The sequence below is a fragment of the Etheostoma spectabile genome, chromosome 2 (assembly GCF_008692095.1).
Source record: "Etheostoma spectabile isolate EspeVRDwgs_2016 chromosome 2, UIUC_Espe_1.0, whole genome shotgun sequence".
Lineage (NCBI taxonomy): Eukaryota > Metazoa > Chordata > Actinopteri > Perciformes > Percidae > Etheostoma > Etheostoma spectabile.
This window is the reverse complement of record NC_045734.1, coordinates 12227245-12243837: the sequence shown is the minus strand read 5'-3', so window position 1 is coordinate 12243837 and position 16593 is coordinate 12227245. Positions and strand designations below refer to the sequence as shown.

At 39.7% G+C, this 16593-nt stretch overlaps 2 protein-coding genes across 3 annotated transcripts in view; one reads left to right on the top strand and one right to left on the bottom strand.

Annotated features, from left to right (window-relative positions):
- Positions 1-559: 559 nt before the first annotated feature.
- On the bottom strand, positions 560-9916 carry LOC116699302 (WD40 repeat-containing protein SMU1). The gene is made up of 12 exons (XM_032531824.1): positions 9638-9916; positions 7601-7811; positions 7362-7514; positions 7131-7247; positions 6033-6155; positions 5585-5704; positions 5081-5197; positions 4680-4807; positions 3691-3817; positions 3424-3585; positions 2363-2515; positions 560-2183 (listed from the first exon to the last, which is right to left on the bottom strand). The coding sequence occupies exons 1-12, from the start codon at positions 9661-9663 to the stop codon at positions 2085-2087; spliced, it is 1536 nt and encodes a 511-aa protein (XP_032387715.1). The 5' UTR covers positions 9664-9916; the 3' UTR covers positions 560-2084.
- Positions 9917-13049: 3133 nt separating this feature from the next.
- The window catches only part of LOC116699432 (perilipin-2), a 4730-nt gene continuing 1186 nt past the window's right edge, over positions 13050-16593 (top strand). The window contains exons 1-5 of one of the 2 annotated variants that reach the window (XM_032531988.1): positions 13050-13233; positions 13498-13681; positions 14852-14934; positions 15440-15689; positions 16066-16202. In XM_032531988.1, the coding sequence (XP_032387879.1) occupies positions 13210-13233; positions 13498-13681; positions 14852-14934; positions 15440-15689; positions 16066-16202 (678 nt within the window). In that variant the 5' untranslated portion in view covers positions 13050-13209. Of the gene's footprint in view, positions 13234-13497; positions 13682-14851; positions 14935-15439; positions 15690-16065; positions 16210-16593 lie in introns of both variants that reach the window. The other variant, XM_032531998.1, reaches the window with a different exon arrangement.

Here is a 16593-nt window from a genome sequence, read left to right as displayed (position 1 = left end):
CTCTGATTGGTTAACAGCTAGCCAATGAAAGCCTGGCTATCAGCATTCTTTACCCAGCGTAAGTGGGCGAGCTCATGAATAGTAATGAGCTCAGGCAACGTGACGTCACACTGACCAGCTTTTATAATTGGCCTGATTTCTCCGTTTATTTCTTTTCAGTGACTAAAGCTGACAGAGGAGGTAGCAGTTCATCTTCACGTTCACAACATAACACAAACAAATATGGACCTAACATATTTCAAATATGCAAGTAAAAACGTTTTTGTGTGGCAGGGCACCTTTAATAATTTTAGCCATTTTGTAAGCAAAACTATCAAATGTATCCCTGGTTCCATCTTCTAAATGTAAATATTTACTGATTTTCTTAGGGTCAGCAAACCAAATATATTTCTATTTAAAATAATTCAATTTTTTTTTTTTTTTACCTACAACCACTGAACTTAAAAATGTATTTCGTCATTTAGGAAACAAATCTGATACTTCAGTGGTAGTTTGAAAGAAAACACGCTGTAACTGTAAAGGTTTTTAAGTTTTATTTATAATCATTTTTGGCTTGCAGTAGTATACAACAAATATAAAATAGAGTGTAATGACATAACAATTTTCAATAATGATATATGGATAACAGTACAGAGACAGATGATAGAAAGTAAGAAATACTATAATACAAATAAATACTGGTCAAGGCAGTAGCTCTGTTTCTTGCAGGGATACTGATGCACAGGAACACAGATTACAGTTGGTTTACCAAACTGACAATAATGTGACCACGTTTGTTACATTTATTATATACACCCATGTTACAGAATGTGTCATCGGAGCTCCATTGAGGTTTATCATCAGTCATGCATATTTTTTAGTTGTACTAAAATTATTGTAGAGCCACATTTAGACCGTGTACTGAGGTAGCATGCAGGGAACACTGAAGACAAAACAAGTCATTGCACCTGAATCAAAGTCAATCAAAGTTACAAAAGTATTATTATAAACCAAAGCTGTCAAATAATATACCTGATATTGTTTGTTTATGCCCAAACAAGAAGCGCTTTTTAAATATAAATATTTCCACGACAGTTCACCATCATGCATTTTCATGTCTAATAAAGACAGAAGAGATGGGGATTCAAACTGCACGAGTGATGTTAAATCCATGAGTGTGTGTGTGTGTGTATACAGTATGAAGGTCGTAGACAGTACTGCAAACGTTTATAAAGAAATTACCTTACAAATTCATTAATCAATTAAAAACAATGTATAAAAAAATGACAATGTGTTACAAATAAAAAGAAATGTGTTCATTAAGACCCACTTAGAGTTTATAAATGAGTTTAACAATATGCTTAAAGGATACCTTTTGATATTCGATATTTTTTTTCTTATTGTCAAATCCAAAGACCCAAAACCAACACTGAATTGATCCCACTAACAAGTACTGTGGGTCCAAAGCCGGATATAAAACACGTCAATTTATTTAGTCAACATCACATACACCATCCTGCTGCTCTAAATACTCACCAGAGTACCAAATGTGCATTTGTCTGCAGCTGAAACTACTTTGGGCTGAGCGGAAGTTGGAAAGTTGATTGTGGTCTATTCATGGAAATCACTAACAATATCATTATGTAATAGTCTTGTTATTATTAGAAATTACAGAACATTGTCTTCCTTATTCCTTTATCTTTAAAAGAGAGATTGAAACGACTATTTTCTCAATTTCCATTTTGATTTACCAACTTGTCTCCTGTTTACTTTTTTTCATTTGCCAACTTTATTAATTTTCCACTTTTCCCCTGTGTAGCAAAATCTTTCTAATCTACCATCAGACATAACAAATGAGAGTCGTTGGCTGTACCCTGAACTTGTTGACAAAATCCCATGACAACTGGGAAAAAATCATCTGCTGATAAAGATCATGACCCAAAGCTCCAGACCAGATACTAAATGGACCGTATGGCAAATAATTACTGATGGATTCATGTATCCATTTGTTTTATTAATCCATTTTTTTGTATGAAATGAATAAATTGCTTTATAACCGCTTGTGAGGTTCTCTGGGTCTTCCATTTCACGATGCAGGAGACAGTTCAAGGTTTCCATAACCTTAGGAGGCCATCCTCGCTGTATGTGGCAATCAGATTCTCATGTGGGTGGTGAGCGATGCCAATTACATCTTTCTCATGTACCTGTTGGTGCAGAACAACACAGATCATCTCACATTCTCCGTTTCCCATCAGCCTCACTGTTACCTCGCTGGCGCCCTGTAGGGCTGCACAGCAGCAGCAGTGACACAGTCAGAGCATCAAGTCGGACAGAAAATAACTAGATAAAAAAAAAATGAGTGAGTATTATCAGCAGAGCTTACGGTCAGCGTTTTCTGCAGCCTTCCTGTCGTATAGTTGAAGCAGTACAGCACCAAGTCCTCTCCCACACAGTAAATCCACTCCCCGTGGGGCGACAGGGTGCAGCACACAAAGTCGGCCTTTTCCTTTCTATCTGAGCTTAAGGTCTTCACAGTCTGTGGGGAGAGGACAAGATATTTGGCTTCTACAAAGATGTTCAGGTGTTGGTATTAGCATAACTAATGACTAATACATAATAGGACTATGCACGCTCCACTCATGCAGATACTTGGAAAGCTTTGAAGGCTGGGTGCTGGATCCTAAAAGTGAATATTTAGAAATAAAGCTGCTAGGACAGCACCCCGATTTGATAGTTTATTGCCTCACAACGGACATTTCAGGCGGCGCCCTTCCTCAGCGTGTGCACAGGCAATTACAAACATTAGCAAAACTAAAATGTATCCATATTTTAATTATGCTACAAGCTAAAGACAAATAACAAAATGAACAATGGAAGTACTTTGGTTTATGACCAAATACCTCCAGAAGTTCCCATCTAGAGCAACTTTACTTTGTGCTAATTAAACATCAAAAACATCTGCATATCAGCATTATCACTGTGAGCATGATTCCATTAGCATTTAGCTAAAAAGCCTTGCTGTGCCAAAGTACAGCCTTACAGTGCTGTTCGCATTGTTGTAGACTCCTAATTTTGTTTTGTTTTAAACAGTAAATATGAATAATATGTATAAACAGTACATATATGGAAGACTTGTGCAGCATTGTGAATGCAGTCAATCTTGACATGAAATACTTAAATCTTAAATCTCAGACTATACTGATATTGCCTGATCCATCCCTCATAATTGTTATTATTGTTAGTATGTTTCTTTCTTACTGTCCTTTCTGTTTTTATTTTGTTTGTGTTAAGTGAGTGTTATACTTTGAGAGCAAATATTAACAGGAGTCAAATTCCTTGTTTGTTTACAAAAAAACCTGGCCAATAAAGCTGATGCTGAAAGTCCCTGTTGTTCATTAGATTTGAATATTGATTATGTGTAGATTCCAATCCAAGCGCTCTCACCTGACCGTGCATGCTCATGATGACCACCATGTTGGAGTGGTTGCAAATCACAAAGTGTTCTGGATTTTGGGGTAGAGGAATCACGTTGTTGACAGGGACTCCTGATGTCCAGGACGGAGATTTGAAAGTGTGGATGCACTCGCAGGATTTTGTATTCCAAATCTAAAAGAGGCGCATAAATATGAAAAAAATGTAATGAGTGACACTCTCTCAGTAATACAGATGCAGCACAGACATGTATCTAGTCATATGGTTTGCTTATTGTACCTTAACTGTGCCGTCAGAGGAGGCACTGATGATGTGAAATCCATCTTGAGTGAAGGATACATCATTCACAAACGATGAATGGCCGTTTAACTCCTTCAGCAACTTGCCTGACCTCAATTCATGGATTCTGAAAAGGACATTGACTATGTTGTAATAAAAGCTGTTAAAAAAACGTTAATTCAAATGAAACAGCAGCTCTGACTCATTAAAATCCATGTTTATTCAGCTCAAGAGTGGATTTTCCTTGCAGACAAAATGTGTAGCTGAAAGTGATATTTTTAGCTGGGTGCAGATCAGCTAAACCATGACAAGACGCCTAATGCTCACTGATTCACTCCGTGCCTGGGACTCTTGTTTTCTATATGTAAACAATTCATACTTCCAGCTCGTGGAATTTGCAATGGGTACAACACGTTGCAGCTTTGTGGCTGAGCACATGGTCTCTGTCAGCTACACCCACACAGAACATGTGCTTCCAACACAGCAGAGAGGCTCAGCCTCCACACCTCAGCAGTCAGAAATACTGTAGATACTCAACAAGGGGAGGCCCATGCGACAAAGAGAAACACAGATGACGAATCAAATGATATCAAAAATATAATGGCTTTTTGTGGCAACATTTTGCTAATCCACCATGGGCTGTAATAAGAGCTCACTGCCCTCTAGCTAAAGCAATTTTCATGTGTACGCCTACAGAAATCTGAATTATATCTGGGGTTGGTGAGAGAGGTCCCTTCCTCCAACAGTAAACAAGCAAAGTTTTGCAACATCAAGGTTACAGATAATTAGTTTGTCTTTTAGAACTGTTCATTTGCATCATTCTATCATTTGTGAATTCAGATATTTACTTCCCTTCTTTGTATGTGTGCAAAATGTGTCTCCAGTTAGTCTACAGGTCAAGTTTAACTAATATGAGAGATGTCATGACTATGAATATTAGTCAGTTTCAGTTTTTCAGCTTTGCTAATATGAACTGTGTTCAAACTGACCTGATGGTCTTATTGAAGGAGGCACTGAGGATCTGGTTGTTGTCCTTGGAGAAGCTTAGACAAGTCACACCTTTGTTGTGGGCATAATCGAACCTGCACAGGCACAGGCCACTCTGGATATTCCACACCTTTGCCAACAACACACACACACACACACACACACACACACACACACACACACACACACACTTTTGAGAGAGGAGTCACGAGACACTTAACATAACGTTATTAATCCAGCTGATAGCACTAAATATTTTCTCAATATTTTGACATTGTTGTGTCATCATTTCCATACAGTGATAACAAGACGTATCATTAAATGAGAACTCTCACAATGATTGGTTGCTTATGTTGGCAAATATGCAGAAATATATAAACTGACAGTATTGTAGAACATAAACCTTTATTTTGCCATTCTGAGCTCCAGTTGCCAGTAGATATGTGTCCTGACTGAAGCACATACACAACACAGCATCATCCATCATCATGAAGTGGTCTTGGGCCTGGTACTTTAAATCCTAATCCATCCATCCATCCATCCATCCATACACACACACACACGCACACACAATAATTTCACAAATATAAATGGAGGAATAAGATATTTCCATTATATTTTGTCATTCTGTATATACTTGCTGTAATATATTTTTTCTTCTGTTATTTAACCAGTTAAAAAAACTAGTTAGGATTAAAATTAATTTTGTCTAAGAACATTAAAAGAATGTTAAAATAATAAATACAAACAACACAAACAGACACTGGTTACAGTAACAGGTATTAGTTTCCAAAACGTTTTCAAAGACAAAGAAAAAACAGAAAAACAAAACATTAGAAATATAAGTAATATAACCATTCTCAGTATTATTCAGTGTCATGAATGAATGACATGAAACATAACTAACCTTACTAATTTTTCCAGTGTTAAAGTTCCAGACCTCGATGAACCCGTCCACCGATCCAGTGATTAAGTACTTGCCATCAGGAGAGAAACGGGCACACTCCACATGTGACCGCCTCCCAAACTGTAGGTTAAAACACAGGAAATATGATCATTTGGTTTGCTGTCTGTGATCCAAATGCACTGAGATATAAAACACAAACTTATATCAGGCAACCTCAGGGAAACATTACGTTTTCCATCATGCTGCAGTCTGTAGTTGTGTAGGCTGATCATTCAATTCAGCCACGCAACTCAGGCAGCTCCATCAGGATGCAATTAATGAGAGCATAGCCAGAGACTAAGTCATGTGCCTTCAGATGAGTAAAGCAATCAGTTAGACTGTAGTATGGAGTACAGAGAATGAAGACGAATTTGTAATTCTGTGTTAATCAGAACCATAGGTGGTCTACCTTGATGTGGCGGTACAGCTGTGTTGGAAAGCTCTCCTTCTCCACATGTTTGTCCTTGTTGCCAGATGTTTCGATGGTCGTGTCAGGGAACACTTGACCTGGATACTGCTGTATTCTCATAGACTGTGGAACAGTCAACAGAAAAAAAAAAAAAAGTATTTGTGATTATTTCACTCCGTCGATGTCAAGATCTTGACAAAATCAAGAATACTGAGAAATGTTGACTGGAATATTCTAATTGATTGTTTTTTTAATGTAGTGTTTCTGTCTGATGGAAGTAAAGGAACTACTTGAAGCTTGAAAACTTAAAAAAAAAAAATAGTTGCAAAGGGGGATGCAACAGGTCCCAAAACAGAGATAAAGTCATCATTTATTGGGGAATATACTTTTACTCATTTCTGTACATGTTTTTAAATTAACTGTCCTGTGACAATGATGTATTGTATTCTACAGGTTAAACAATATCAACCATAGTAGATCATTTATACTTTGTAGTATTCATATACTGCATTATAAGCCAATGCTGTCTGAACCTGCATAATAATGAACATGGGAACTTATCACTGGTAAACAATGTACCACTGTCTCTGTTTAAATACTAAAAATAGCAAAGAATCAATGGGATGTATTTCTTTAGGATGGTCTTGGAATCACTGCTAATATTGACAGTCACAAGCTTATGATAAAGCTGTTTCAGTGCAGGTTACTGTAATACTGAGGATAGCAAATGCATAAACCAATTTTTCCATCTCAGCTGAAAACAAAAACGTTGTTTTTTTTTAGCAATATTTTGACATTTTTTCAAATCGCTGGCATTTCCACACATTTTCCCTGCCAGAAGTAAGTGACATCGCCTTGACAACTGAGCCCTGCTCACTTCAAACTGTTGTTCTAACTGTGGCAGGACAATGTGTGTTCATGCAGGACACCATCACTAATAGTAAGAAGTTAGAAGAAAGAAATAAACATGAGGAGAAATAAGAGAGATAGTTGGATCTTTGATACACAATCAAAGAGTGCTATCGATATTGATAAAGTGGGTCCCCTTGATGTATTATTAGAGTGAGAATTGAGAGGTATATTGATCAGTATACTCACGCCAACTTGTCCCAGGAGCCCCATGAGACGTGAAGGGGGCACCACGCTGACCTCCCTCACCAGGGCCTCGGCTATGGCCCTGCGCCGCTTCTCCTTGCTGCTGCCTTTCAGGTACGCCTGTAGTGAGATGTAGACAACTTTAATTTAACATACGTGTACGTGTGGCCATAGATTGATAGATTAGTGATACAGTTGTTTAAAATGAAAAAAATAAAAACTCTATTGTCTTACCTCACGAGGGTCAAAGTAGGAGCATGTTAGCAGGTTCTCCAAATGGATGTACCTCTCTGGCTGCGTCTGCTTCAACATGATCATCGGGTCAGTTTGTCTGAGGAGTGAGCGTGCTGCTCCCACCTCCCTCATTTCAATGAGCTCCATTACAACCTGGTTAAGAGATTGGTGGTCATCAGATATTGCTGATTAACAAATCAAGCCAAGAAAGGTATTAGCTGATCAATGCAAAAGCTCACCTGCTCATAAAGGTCAATAAGTGTGTTGTCCGGCAACGTGAGGGACTTGATGGCCAGCAGGACGGAGTCCCAGTGGCCGCTCTTTATATCTGCAATGAAGCTGTCGATGCTTTCCACTGTGTTGAGCGAGACGGTGGTTTCCTCCTGTAAGGTGGTCAATGTTCTGTAGAGGTTGTTCTCCTTGAGGTACTGCATTATCAGGCGGATCACACTAGACAAGAAGGGTTTATGTTACAACCACATGCTGACCCTATACCTACAAAGCATGTACAGTAGGCCAATAGAGTGAACTTTTAAGTGTCATCATACAAGGATTGGAATTGTTTCTATGAGATCGGTTTGTGTACAAGCAACACTGGACTGGGGGGGTATTCAGGGCCCTGATGTAAGGAGGGCCCACAAAGATACTAGAATGAATAGCCGTGGATGTGAGGAGGGGCCCATGGAGAAGGACAATGTACAGGGTCCAGAATTTGTGCTACGCTCTTGAACACCAATAACATTTTTTTGTTAAAGAAATTCTGTGTATGTGATGTTTTTCTTTGGCATGTCTGGATCTGTGTTTCTCACTTTTGTCACACTCCTGGACATAACTGGACACTAAAACCCTGTTTTGTCAGATGCTGTCACAGGTGTGGCCATAGACTCATGGAGGTCTGCCTCAACTGTCAAAAGAAAAGATCATGAGTGAGCCATTCTGGGCAAAGTAAGACAGGGATCCTGCTGCTTGTGGACTTTTGTCCCACATCAGAGCAACCTGCTGAGCATCCCATGTCTACTCTACTGTCACTCCATTAGCACCAGCTGCAGTTTAACTCTGATAGTCCACGAAGCCATGGATTAGTGGCAGGTGACTGTATTCACATAATTTATGCCGATTGACAACACACCCCAAGAGTTTCACTTGAAGGTCCCATAACATGGTGCTCTTTGGATGCTTTTATATAGACCTTAGTGGTCCCCTAATACCACATCTAAAGTCTCTTTCCCAAAATTCAGCCTTAGTGCAGAATTACAGCTGCTAGAGCCAGTCCCACAATGAGCTTTCCTTAGGATGCACCATTTCTGAGTCTGTAGCTTTTGAGGAGGAGGGGGGGTCTTGACCAACGGCCACTTTGCTCGTTTGAAAGCCATGATGCCTCTCTTTGTCTCATGGGTGGGCCAAATTCTCTGGGTGGGAAAAACAGATAAAGGGGCGGTGACCTTGCTCCTTATGACCTCATAAGGGACAAGATTCCAGATGGGCCCATCTGAGCTTTCATTTTCTCAGAGGCAGAGCAGGATGCCCAGACCTTGGGACCATATGTAGGCTGGGGGAACGCATATTAATGTTAAAAAACCCTCATAAAGTGAAATGTTCATGCCATGGGACCTTTAATAGTGTACTCCATCCTCACGTTTTCCAACAGAAAGACTAAATATGAAGTCAGCAAAAAAACATCCACATCCTTGCCAAGGGAGGAGAGCATATTAGATCAACAGGCACAGGACCCGTCTCAAGCATAATCACCAAGAACATCAGCTTGTCAGATTAAATGGCTTAAAGCGACCATATGAGCAGCCTCACAGGCAACATATGTGCAGCAAAGTGACCACACAATAAACAGTATTATTAAAGAACACGTAGCAATGATTGGATGCGACTGAACAATCCCACATTGGCGCACAAACCGTACGCAGACAATCAATAACATCAGCGTCATAACAAAGACAGATTTCATGTTGTTTATTTTTTTTAATTAAACATCTAGGCCCACGTTTCACATCCTTAGGAATGATGTCACATTTTATTATAAGACTGAACTTTTAGAAAGACGTTAAACATCACTGCAAAATTATAATTCCCCAAATGAATATCAGTGATGCTGTGTTAAGTATCCATGACAGAGCCACGCACCTTAAGAAACACTGTTGTTTTCTTTCTGTATAGTCACCCAGGTGGTCTTATCATTAGCCTATTACTTTTCTATTGTCAGCACCACACTATCACTGAAAACTCGTTATTTACCAAAACCCCCAAAAGGAAAGCGCACTTACTCCGCAGGCTCCATCTCCACAGCCATGATGCTGTCTCCTGCTGTTGCCACTGGACTGACGGCCGTGCTCGGAGCTCGCTAGAGCCACGTGAAAGCAGTGTGCTGAGTACCACCCACTACACGTGCTTCTCTTGTGTCTTGCTTTTTTTTTTTTCTCCAGAAACCGTGTGACTGCCGCTGCCACACAAAGTCGTGGAGCTACACCCGCCCCACCCTCCCTGACGCATGCCGATGTACAGAGGAATCATTTTGTGGGCACGTAGTGTGCCGGAGACGCGGCTGCGCTTCGAGGTGCTGCTGCGGCGGCGGACAGCACCACGTAGCTCAGAGCGTGCAAAATGCAGAGCTCCTATAACGTCCTCTCCCCTCAGTGCTCATCATATGCAAATACACAGCTAGGTGCGTCTGTCCCGCGTTGACTCAATCACTGCATAAAGTACTGTGACAACGTCTCCCTGTAATCGCACGTTGCGGGTGTAGCGGGTTGTGAGTGTCAATCAGATACAATGTTTGCCTCTTCAGTGCTGAGTGTTTATTTAGTCTGCGTGTCTCCGTTTACAGGCCCACACCATGGAAATAAACCTGTTGGTAAACCTCGTTAATCCATGACAGAGGGGTCATCGCTCTGGCATTCATCAAAACAAAAACTATAGGCTTGACCAATAATCCCGCACAGGCTTTGACAAGCTACACCTATAACATGGAATGCTGACGGCCTATTGAGACCAAAGACAGGTTATACTACACTGATAAACAATAGTAGGTAGCACTTGTCTACATTTTAACTGAATTATATGCTACAAACGATGACAAGTCACACCCAAGACTGTAATATGTCTTGCTTTGACTCGGGAGGTGGTCAGGTTGTGTCTTGCTTCCTGCTGTAGGCTAGATCATATGGTGTTAGTGACCTGCAGCTTTATATTCAAAAGCCGTCTGGTCACTGAAACTATCCAGGACTCCCAGGGCCGCCCAGGCGTTATACTGTGAGTGACTCTTTCTCGGATGGGCTACACCACCTGCAGATGTTCACAGACCAGTGTTGATGGTATAGCAGAAGCAGCAATGGCCCTAAAGGAAGATTTATTTGGCCCCTTGTGTTCCACTGAGGCATTTTATTTTATTTCTTTTTATGTCAGAATCCGCATTCTTGTAGATCTGGTCTTGGACAAAACAGCATGTCCACCTCTGTGGTGGGCTGCAGGAAACAGCTGTTGTATGATGCAAAAAAAAACACAAAAAAAACGTTTTATTTGTTTTTGAGATTCATGTCAGTTTTGAAAAAGACTCCCAAGCAGCTGACCTCAGTTTGTGGGACTTGACATCTTCATCTTTCATTTGCTTAAGCAATTACCCCATAAACACAGTTCAAACTGACTTGTTGTCTAAATCTGCACAGATATAGCCTACAAATTTCTGACTCATAGGTCTGAATGTTTTTATTAGTGAAATGCTCTATTATGAATGAATATATAGCTGTGATGGCCGAGTGGTTAAGGCGTTGGGCTCACAGCTCTAACCAGTTACAATTCCTTCTACTAAATCTACTATATACTGTACATAAAAATAAATAGAAATAAATGTGAAAATCACAAACTGTATAATGCTTAAATAAATGCCCAACTAAGTCTACCTAAAGAAGCTGTGCTTTATTAATCGCCTATCTTTAGGAGCATTTTCTAATGAATTAGGTTATTTCCTGGAAAGAACTTTGTAACTTTGTAACCTAGAAAATAGTGTTTAAGTCAGTGAACAACCTGTTCAGCTAATGGGAAATTTGTCTATAGATGATAACAGGAACTTTGCAGAATACATTTGGAGAACCAAAGCTCCTGAATACTCCTGAAGATTCATGATTAGATTTGATTAGATTAGAATTAAAAAAAATAAAAATAAAAAGTTGGGTAGCCTAACTTGTTAGGCAGCCTAAAACAGAAGGCAAAGACACCAATCTAATAAATCTGGAAGCTCATGTGTGTGTGTGTGTGTGTGTGTGTGTGTGTGTGTGTGTGTGTGTGTGTGTGTTGTGTTTTGTGTGGTCTGAAATATCTCATGAACCGTTCATCCAATTTAACATTTATATTTATATATACTTAACATTTATTTGGATTACTATTTATATTTAACATTTAATATGTGTTAGTTATATTACACATTTAACATTTAGGTTACATTATATTATAAATAATATTATTATATATATATATAAATATATTATATATTATATATATCACGACATACATACATACTATTTTACATTTGGTTTTAATTTAATGTATTTTACAAAAAAAAATAACAATGTTCACAAATATGCTGTAATATAAAAAGTGACTTGCTAAACGTTGTTTGACTTAATGTGCAAAATGTTGTTCTTAATTCCAATAAGCGCTCCCCATCGGTTTCCTGGGTACCCAAGAACTTCTGGTTTGGAATTTGGAGCACTTTGGACAGGGTTTAATATCAAACTGTGAATAAAACTGAAAGACGCGGAAAAAAAAGATAGAGGGAAAATTCGCTGTCATAACGCTGCGTGTGTAGCCTTCACAATAAAGGTCCATCCTTAATTCACTCAGCATTTTGCTAAGAAGAAATCACGGATGGCTCGTATCATGTCATGCGGATGCGCTGAATCTTTTGTTGTCAATACTTAGAATTCCTCATGGTGGAGACAGAAAGTACGCACTATAACTTTTAAAATCGTCAATTACATGCTACATGACGAGAACACCGCTGTAACTGACTGCCATCACCATGCATTTGCATGCATTGCCTTCCACTTTTTCTCCGCCTTCGCCATTTCTCTCTCTCTCTCTCTGCGTTCACACACCACACACCCACACACACACACACACACACACACACACACACACACACACACACACACACACACACATTCCGGAGCCAGCTACATGTGAGTCTGCTGTAGCCTACTCGGCCCAGTTCTGGTGGTTGATGAACGCAGATATTTGCTGATTGCTCTTATTATGGGCCCGATTGGGTGGCACATGCAGACGACTGTGATTCGTCTATTCCACTCTTTAATTGTGATATTTTGTGAGTAGGCCAAATTCTGAATCTGCCACGTCTGTCAGGTAAATGTGGTAGTAGGCTAGCCTACAATGTTTTCTCTGAAGTATGAGTAGCCTACACAGTAAGTCAGTGGTAGGCTATAGCCTACAGTGTGGTTGCATATTAAGTGCTTTGGGGTCCTTCTGTAAGTCATTTTGGGGTAGGCTACAATAGTTCTGGAGAACGCTTCAAGCACCAATACCACAGGCCAAGCAATTGGCCCGTTCCAAACAGGCACATTTCGAACGGGCACTGTACTAGATTTAATAAAACAAGCACTGTGAACTGGAATTTTTAGGTCACATATCGCGAGAACAGGCAGCGAGCTCAGGAGCACAGGTGCGCGCTAATTGACAACGCGACCACGCGCGAAAGTGTTCTCTTCCGAAGTAGCACGTAGCACAGTAAGCTTTGCGTTTTCTTCATCCGATAAAGTCTACAAAGACGTTTAAATTTGCAACATTAACTCCCCTGTTTTTACCTCTCTATCAAAGTGGACGAAACATGCCGACGAACAACAACCAGCAGGTGAGGAAAATCGCCTATAGCCTACTAACACGGCCTCACGGGGTAGCCTACATAAATGCAGCCTTTGTAATTGTTGTAGGCTACCCAGTGAGTTCCGAAAGTGTCTTCTGTAGTAAATTGTTTATTAAATAATTGGTCTACAAATCCATCATTTACATGACCTCGAAATACGGCATTCTAATCGAGACTGACGGTTTCCATTTTGATGATTTGAATCGGAAATTTAGGAAGGCTAGAACATATCTCTGTCCTGTTTTCTTGCAGAAGATGCCAAGTGCAGCTGCCAGACTTTCCAAGCTGCCCATGGTTCACTTCGCTTGTTCCAAGCTGTCGGTGTTGTACACTGACACCAAATGCAGCTACCCCAAAATGAAGTCTGTGTGTGAGGTGCTGGAGAGCAGCGTGACCGCTGTGGTTTCACCTGTCCTTGTTCAAATGGAGCCCCAGAGTGAGTAGGCTACTGCCCGGGCTAACGCTTGTCTGTAGACTCCCTGCGGCTTATAGTCATATACTCTGGATGTGGTTGCGAGCCATGGCTTAACTGAAACCGCCTGTTATTTTTATATCTGTTGCAACTGACGATTATTTATTTTTAATGATTTAAATAATCAGTTAATTAAAATAAACATACACTATCCGAAACTAAGGAACCTAACACAAGTTCCCAGAGAGAAACTAGGCGATGTCATATATTAAAGTTATTGTTTTGTCCACCAAAATCCAAAGAGATTTAACTGTCATTATAAAAGAGAAAACTGTAGCAAATGATCATCTTTGAGATGTTTGTCCCATCGTCAGTCCGATATTAGACATTTACCTATCTATCGGCATTTATAATGGCCGATATAAAAAATTAAATTCATCATTCAGGAACAGATTCATAAATATATTCATAAATGAATATTTAAAGGAACGATAGGTCAACAATGTTATGAGCTTTGATGTTGCATAGTTTGTCCACCAGAGGGTACTCTACAATGTCCCTGTTGGAAACACTCTTATTTTTTTATTGTTTATGTTCAAATTACTTTAGTTTCATTTAAGCTTGTATTTTTATACATTTTATTTATCAGAACATTAATCCATTTTGTTGTTTCTCTGTTGTGACAATTATACTTATTTTAGTGAGAACTCATAAATAACTACAAATAATTGTTAGGCAAATCTGTTTGTTTGTTACGCATTTCTGGATTTTATTTAAAAAAATATATTTATTGGCCTGATTTTTAAATAACTAGATATTTGTATCGGCCTTAAAAAACCTTTTATCTGTCTGGCTCTATTCTTTTGTTGATTGACAATAGCCTAGTCAGCTAATTGATTTACTGTTGAAGAAATGTTTTTAATTATAAATGATAAATAACGGATTGACTGAAAGCCACACAGCTACATATGTTCCATTTATTGACAGCATGACCCAATAGAATAAGTTATAGTAACTTAAAAGCAGGTGTTAATAGGCTAATGCCTCTTTAGGTTGCTGTATTGACAAAAAGATGATGCAGAACATATTGGAGTTCTAGGGTTAACATCTCCTCTGACTGAAGCGGACTGCAGGTTTCATTGTGGGAATGAGAGAACTTTTCAATAATGTCTTTACTGTCTGGAATATTTCCAGTTTCGGTTGCAAATGATGTTGCCTGTAGAAGTCTTGACTGGCTAGAGACTGCCTTCCCTGTGCTACACACACCCACGGAGCAGGTATCTTTTTTTTTTTCTTTTCTATTTCAAATCCTAATGACCACCACCAATTCTCCCTAGGTAACGTTCATAAAAAAAAATCACTTTTTGTCATATTTGCTCCATCTGTCTGACAGTGCTACATGAATTAGATATATGCCTTTGCCTCATCCTGGTGCTCTGAATGGCATAAGGAAAACAACCAATCAGAGCCGAGGAGTCTCTCACAGTGTCAATCACTGCTCGTGAACTGCGATTACACTGTCAGACTATGGGCAGTGCTGATCAAATAGGAATCAATATTCTTGGTACCAATATTGTGCCTTTGATACTGGTTCCTGAGCAATGCTTATTTTGATACCAATGATATAAAATTAATTTTAACAAAAAGAAATTACATTACGGCACAAATGATTTTATCTATTTTTAAGATTCTACATACGCCCTGTCTCTGTGCGTAACAGAGTTTTTCCTGACTGCATATATGGCGTGTAGTGATCTCTCCTGGTTTTGTTTTTTTACCCAGATTGTTGCTACTGCCAAGAACAAGATGCATGAGATCCAGGATATGGTGAGTGTTGCAGCTAATGGAACTGTGGACTGTGCAGCGCTCACAGTTGCATGGCTGATGAACAGGATACAGCAGGTAGACAACCCGGCTGACCAGTCACTTGTGGTGAGAGCCCTTTGTGTTGCCAGTGTGGGACTGGACTCTGCTCTGATCACGTCAGAGGCTCTGCTGGACCGGGTGCTTCCTTCCACTGAAGAAGATAAAGGTACGTGTAGAGTTACTCATATCTCTGCAGGTTAAATCCAGTCAGCTAGCTGGACTATCTGTTGCACGACTAAAACAAATTTTGAACTTGCACATGTTCCACTAAAACAAGTTCCTTGCCAGGGTTGTTATGCAGCGGCACTGCGGCTCTGCTTGGTGCTTAGCGCCGCCCATGACGATTGTGATTGGTTTATAGACATGCCAATAAATCACAGCATGTTTGCCCCATGCTTTGATTCCCCATCCCGGAATGCTGTGTTGACTAGCCAGACCCTCTGCAGCGCTGTGGAGGAAAGTCTGGCAATGCAAGACTACTTATGTGAAACGGCTAGACTTCACATTTAAAACTTGACTTCATCTTCTTGTGGACTTTGTAGAGGAAGAAGCTAACTTGGTGGAGGGTTTTGAAGCGGCCACCCTCAGCAGAAGATACACTGTACGACTGGTTTCACTGGCTGCCAAGCTGTGCAGGAGGACCTACAAAATGTTTGGGTCCAAGATGCAATCTGTTCAGGTGTGCTGTGAGTACAGTTTAAAAGGAATTATTTGATATTTGGGAAATGCTCTCATTGTCTGGCCAAAGGTTAGATGAGAGGCTTTGGCTGTCCATTAAATATTAAGCAACATAAGCCTAGTTTAACGTAAAGACTGGAAACTGGGAGACCGCTAGCCTGCCTCTGTGAAAAGATAACAATTTATCTGCCTACCAGGCTCACAAATTAACATGTAATACTTCTTTTGTTTCATCCATACAAACAATAGTGTAAAAACAAATTGTTGCTTTACGAGGAGTTATGTGCAGTAGATACTTAGACTTTTGTGTAAGTTTATAGGAGGTAAAGCTTTTGTAATATAATTTTTGTTCCTTCTTCCCCTTCTTTAATCTCGTTGCACAAGTACCGTGT

Excerpts from the sequence above, each read along its gene's own strand:
- LOC116699302 (XM_032531824.1), bottom strand. The coding sequence starts at position 9,663 with ATGGCTGTGGAGATGGAGCCTGCGGA. Across the intron at positions 6,156-7,130 it reads GGCTCCTGGGACAAGTTGGC|TCTATGAGAATACAGCAGTA; the intron begins GTGAGTATACTG and ends ACTGTTCCACAG. Across the intron at positions 3,586-3,690 it reads CCTCTGACGGCACAGTTAAG|ATTTGGAATACAAAATCCTG; the intron begins GTACAATAAGCA and ends CGCCTCTTTTAG.